The following is a 6,269-nucleotide window of genomic DNA, read 5'->3' on the forward strand; positions in this document are numbered from 1 at the left end:
ACCACTCCTTGTAGCTAATACGCCCTCATCCTGGCATAATTCTGGTAAATCTCCTTTGCACCCTCACCACAGCCTCCATATCCTCCTTATAATAAGGCAACCAGAACTGCACGCAATGCTCCAAATGCAATCCAGTTCTATAAAGCTGTTGTTTAATGTTGTGAAAATAGAAATCTAGCGAGATGATGCTTGAGTTATATAAGGGACTGGATGTCCACTAATTGAATTATCTAGATACAATTCTTGTTTCTTTTAAAGAATGATTTCAATAAAATGAAAGCAATTCAGAGAAGATACAGAGAAGCAATTCAGAGAAGATATTGTAGGTTGAGGGGCCTGTTCTATGTTTGACACAAAGGTAACATACCTGAACAGGCAAGTTGCCTTGAGGGAAGGTTTGGAAAGACTAGGCCAATAACCATTGCAAGAGTGCGAGGCAATTTGACTGTAAGATTCAGGACAGTGTAGAGATCCAAACATTGTGTACAAAACAATGCATTTATTAACAAATACAGTTTTGGCATACACGCGCGTTTAGCGAAGGCTTGAGCAAAGTCCCTGCCGTTGTTCTGGTGCACACCGGTTGACTGACAACGTCTCCTTCACTAACTCCCGCCAACACCGCTCATGTGAGAGTTCCAGCTCCACTGACGAGGGTTCTGGCAATAAGTGGCTTGACCACCAAATGCCGCCATAAGAGTCTTATAAGGCTGGATGGGGAGAATCTAAAACTAGAAACTGTTTCAAAATAAAGCACTGCCCATTTCAGACAGACAAGGCAAACATTTTCTCAGGTTTGTGAACCTTTGGCACTCTCTTCTCAAAGGGTGGTGGAAGCAAATGGGAATATTTTAAGACAAAGGCAGATGGGCTTTGACGAGTAAAGTAGTGAAAATGTCCTCACTTAAAAAAGATGCAGAGTCAAGATGAAACTCGGGTATTATTAAATAACAATATGTTTGAGTAGCTAAATAGCTTCCTCCTGCGCATCACTTGCTTGCAGATATTTATACTCAACACTGTACTGCGTCAATGCGGTCACATACCCCAAAAATTTGTTTGGTACGATACAGAAGTCATTATGGAGCACAAAAATGACAATGTTTCTATTTGGAACCGGGAGTGCACTGGTCACCAGGTGTAAAATGTCAATGGCAAGAAACCTACTTGTAAGGTAATATTTATAAAAGGTTTAACCTTTAAAAATAACTACTGTGCTCTACCCCTAGAAGAAAATCAGCCAGGAACTCACCTGATGAAGTGCCCTGCGACATTTACATCCAAATAATTTTGTGGAAAAATGTTAATTAAAAATCACCGCAGCAGGTAGAAACAAAGAACTGCAGATGCTGGTTTACAAAAAAGGACACAAAGTGCTGGAGTACTTCAGCGGGTCAGGCAGCATCTCTGGAGACCATGGATTAGGTAAAGATGCTGCCTCATCACATGATGCAGGAATGCACTGCAAACTTAATTCGTGTCATTTTTGTGTTAAAAAATTGCTGCTCAAATGGACAGGATACAAATATTTCAAGCAATTTACACGTGGCTCATCAGATCAATCAGATTTCACTCACTTTTGGCAGATTTACTAACACATCGCACAATTACAACAAGGACCTATAGACTATTCAGCTATACACATACAATGTTCAAAATCTGCCACTGTTATGACCAAGAAAAATGTCAGAATTTATCATTTCTTGGATTTTGTACAATGTACAATTTGAAACAAAGTTTTTGTACAAATATTCTTGTTATCTGTTTTTAAATTTAGTTTTGAGACTTTCAATCGATTTGGGCATGGACACAAAGTTGGAGAACTGGCAACTGGCTGAACTTCCAGAGTATCGGTTCCTCACATCACTGCATTGTTTGGACATTGGAACTGTTGATATATGAATGGTATTCTTGGGTGAATCATTGTTGGATCTGATGGCATTTTACAGTGTTTTGGCAACTAATTGAAGATCATAAAAAGTATTTACACCCCTTGGAAACTAAAAATCTTAAAACAATGAAAGCACCAAACTACAGCCACACAACCTGAACAAAACTTTTTATCTTGTATTTTACATTACCATCTGGGCTGATTGCAATCCAATCTAACTTCACTACTAATGCTGCTGATTGTGTTCCAATAATTAATAGGAAGCAGTATTCACATGCAGCAAGTTGAACAATGCCTGCGTCATCAGCAGAATGCTCAGAATCAGTATTTTTTCAGAAAATTAGCTGATCACATACGGGTCACGTAATTTTAGAAAACATTTTTATTAAGTAAACAAAGAAAACATTTAACATCTTTTATAGTATCTATATTATACTACAGGGTGCATAGAATAGAAAAAAAGTCACAAATACCTAGCTCTCAAACAGAAGGACTATTTGCATAATGCCCAAAGATGACAAATTCTGTCTTCATTACTCTGTAAGACTGGCAAGTCTGACATTGTCATTTGATGGACATGTCATTTCCAATATATTCCAGTACTGTACCAGTTCAGACACACATACCACACACTGTACAGTGTTTACATTTCTAAACTAAATAGCCACCAGACATTTTCAGGAAAGTGTTCACTAAAGGCAATTCTTTCAGATCCATTGAACATTAGAACGTTTACAATTATTTACACAATGTCTGGCCAGTTGCTATTATGATGCAAATCTTTGGGATAATCACTATATACATATTGCCCACAATCCAAATCAACTGATGCATATATGGTCTAAATGATTATTGAGCAGCTGGCCAGCACAAACTGTTCTTGGCTGGACACACCTTCTGGTGTTACACAGCAAACTTTCCACTATTTACATTTGAGTAATTTTTTGGTTTACATTGTTCAAAATCCTTTTATTATTTAATGAAATATAATAACACAAGAGACACTCACAATGGTGAGAAACTAGAGGAATTTTCTAAAAAGTCATAGTTGATGGGTGCTGGGATTAAATTGCAGATTATTTTGTTAATCCTGTCCCAACTAAAAAATCCCATTATTTTCAAATAAATCATGTGAAAGAACAAAGTGTGCAGTTATAACTTGCTACCACACTTCAAAAATCTCTAACAGTATCCTAGGGTTCAGGGAAATGCACTACTTAGAAATGTGCGGTGTGTTTAATAAACAGTTAAACTTCTGGAGACTCTTGGTACCATGATCCATGCTGAGAAAGGCTGATGCCTTAAACCTAGTGATTAAATGAGTCTGCAACTTGTGCAAGTGTAACAACTAAGGATTCCATCTGTGTCACAAACTTGTTTTCAAACAAGGTTTAAATACTGATGACATCATTGATAAGCTGCCAGAGCTTCAGTTGAAGTGGTCCAATGTTTATGGTTGTGTTTTGGTTGACCCCTAGCCATGCTGCTCAGGCAAGCCGAGGAACCATGAAGGCATTTGCATATGTTCAAGTGGCTGTCAGAACGAGCAGTGCCTGAAGGCTTCAACAGGCAGGTTACTTGGCTGTCGAACACTAGCCTACAGGAAAAATGCCAAATGCGATGAATACAAAATAATGCTTATTTCTAATAAAAAAGCATTCTTTCAGCATCAAACCCTATGATTTGTACACCAGTGATCATGTATTGTTAGAAACACATTGTGTATCAGCCTTGCATGAAAACATTGCAGTCAAACATATTGAGAGAATACTTCTTAAACCAATATATATTTCATTGCCTTCACTTTTGCTGTCTATATCCATCCTTTGTCTCCTGTCCATTATAAAAGTATCTGCTAGAACCTGAAGAGTTGCTGAACCTGTGCACTGTACCCGTACCACTGCCATGCGCAGAGTTGGGAGAAGGAGCATAATTGGCTCTGGAAGCAGAATTCCATGCAGTCTGTCCAGTGTGTGAAGAATGTGTTGTCCCATGTTCACTACTGGATGGAGTTGAACCTGGCGGCATCACTTCAGTAGATTTTGAAAGAGAGTGGCTGGCTTGTAAACATAGCTGAACCTCCTTGATGAAAGCTTCTGCCCGTCGGGCCAATCTCGGATCCCTGTACGTGGACTGAGCCGATCGCTCTGATCTACCGGATGTTGGAGGCAGTGCAACAGTGTTTGACACCTCAGGCTGTACACTAACCGAAGATTGACCCTGATATGGCTGCTGCCATGCTGTTGGTTTAGAAGGGATTGGAGGTTGGGGAATCTGTGCACTGCTGAAATCAGTTAACAGACCAGGCGCTGTTTTCAAGCTTAAATCTTCACTCCTGGATTTTTTTAGAACAGGAGCAACAGCAGATTCCCTCTCATTTGACAGTGCACATGGATCAGAAATGGTTTTGCAGAAAGCAGGTCTTGGTTTTGTGATTTTTCTACAGTCCTTCTTGTACTCCCTTTCACACGTCTTCACAATGGCACCCCTTTTCGTCGCATCCTGTATCAAAGCATTCCAATCTTTGTCTTCCTAAAATAGATAGGAGAGTGGAAAAGGACAACATATTCCTCAATTTTTGAACAAGCAGTCATAAAAGTGCTGACACAGAGGCATTTGGCCCATCAAGAGCAAGTCAATCCACCCCTCTCCTCTTCCCACACTGATATTTGTCTTCCTCCTGGCACCACAGATGCCTGCAGTGGGTACAAGTCTGCCCCAACACCACACAAGAGCAGGCATCTTGAAACCCAGATAATCCAGACAGTGGTCCGCAAGATTAATGAAAGGTGACTATCATCTCTCTCCAGAGATGCTGCCTGTCCCGCTGAGTTACTCCAGCATTTTGTTACTATCAATAATTTGGATGAGAACATACAAGGCACGATTGGTACGTTTGCTGACATACTAAAGTGGAAGGTATTGTAGATAGTCAAGGTGGCTGTTAAAAATTGTAGCAGGATCTTGATCGGTTGGGCAGGTGGGCTGAGGTGGTTTACTGAGTTTAATACAGATAAGTGTGAGGTGTTGCATTTTGAGAAGTCTAGCCAGGGCAGGACCTATACAGTTAATGGCAGGGATCTGGGGAGTGTTGTAGAGCAGACCGCAAGTTACATAGTTCCTTGAAAGTGGCGTCACAGTTAAATAGGTTGTCAAGATGACCTTCAGCACATTGGCTTTCACCAGTCGGAATATTGAATGTAGTAGTTGGGATGTACAAGACATCGGTGATGCCACATTTTCCACATTGTGTTCAGTTTTGGTCACCCTATTATTCTAAAGATGTTGTTAAGCTTGAAAGGGTGCAGGGAAGATTTACCATGATGTAGCCAGGACTGAGCTACAGGGAGAGTTTGAGCAGAAAATACTTTATTTCTTGCAGTGCAGGAGGATGAGGGGTAATCTCATAAAGGTGTAAAAGATCAAGAAATGAATATACAGGGCAGATGCATAGTCTTTTACCCAGAATAGGGGTATCAAGAATCAGAGGACATAGGTTTAAGATGAATGGGAAAAGATGGGAATAGAATTTGAGAGGCAACTTTTTAAAAAGTGTGGTAGGTATACGGAACCAGGTGCCGTAGGAGGTAGTTTAAAAAATATTTGGACAGGTACATGGATAGAATAGATTTAGAGGGATATTGGCCAAATGCAGGCAGCTAGGACGAATATGGGCATGTTGGGTTGAAAGTTCTGTTGCCACGCTGTAAAACTCAATTACTGCAACTTCTAAGCATGCAAATTAATTAAAACAATTGTTCTTCAAAAGGGGCAACATTGAGAGTTTCAATACATTTTTGTTTATAGTATGCAGAATAGCAAACTGTTTAGTTCTATAATAATGAAGCAGCCACAAATACTCAAGTGAGAAAGTAGTGAGATCAACTGTGAACTAACCATAAGTGTCTTCAAATGTCCCAGAATGAAGAGACTTAAACGAGCACGGGTTAGTGTAACATTCATTCGCTGCCGATCTGCTAAGAACCTGTAGAAATGTCAAATAATCATTATCAGCAACTCGAATTCTTTGGAATTAATGCATAAATGTAAACACCAGTGCCAAGTTTATTTTATAAAACAAGGTGTTTTCTCAAACTGGGTGTCCATTAGATTTCCGCATGTTTATTATGTTCTAATGTCAATTCTTCAGAAAATTAACATGCTTTTCAAAGGGAAGTGGTGTTCAGGGAGCGCCCTGGAAGGAGCATTGAGATTTACAAAGGACTTGGAGGAGAGGGTTTTGAAACAAATAGAATAAATCAAGCCAAACGATCTTATGCTAATTCTTATTCTTATGCTAATTTCTACAAATATATTTGTATGTATGCATTTTTTTTTGCAGTAATCTTGAAATTTGCATCGTTCCTGTACACGTGAC

General features: G+C 39.5%; 1 protein-coding gene across 4 annotated transcripts in view; it reads right to left on the reverse strand.

Annotated features, from left to right (window-relative positions):
- Nucleotides 1-1,164: 1,164 nt before the first annotated feature.
- Nucleotides 1,165-6,269, reverse strand: part of setx (senataxin) — an 84,614-nt gene continuing 79,509 nt past the window's right edge. For all 4 annotated transcript variants that reach the window (XM_033049380.1, XM_033049382.1, XM_033049381.1 and 1 more), the window contains 2 exons: nt 5,789-5,876; nt 1,165-4,423 (listed from right to left, as the gene is read on the reverse strand). In XM_033049380.1, coding sequence (XP_032905271.1) covers nt 3,692-4,423; nt 5,789-5,876 — 820 coding nt within the window. In that variant the 3' untranslated portion in view covers nt 1,165-3,691. The remainder of the gene's footprint in view (nt 4,424-5,788; nt 5,877-6,269) is intronic.

Source organism: Amblyraja radiata, chromosome 32 (assembly GCF_010909765.2).
Source record: "Amblyraja radiata isolate CabotCenter1 chromosome 32, sAmbRad1.1.pri, whole genome shotgun sequence".
Taxonomy (NCBI): domain Eukaryota; kingdom Metazoa; phylum Chordata; class Chondrichthyes; order Rajiformes; family Rajidae; genus Amblyraja; species Amblyraja radiata.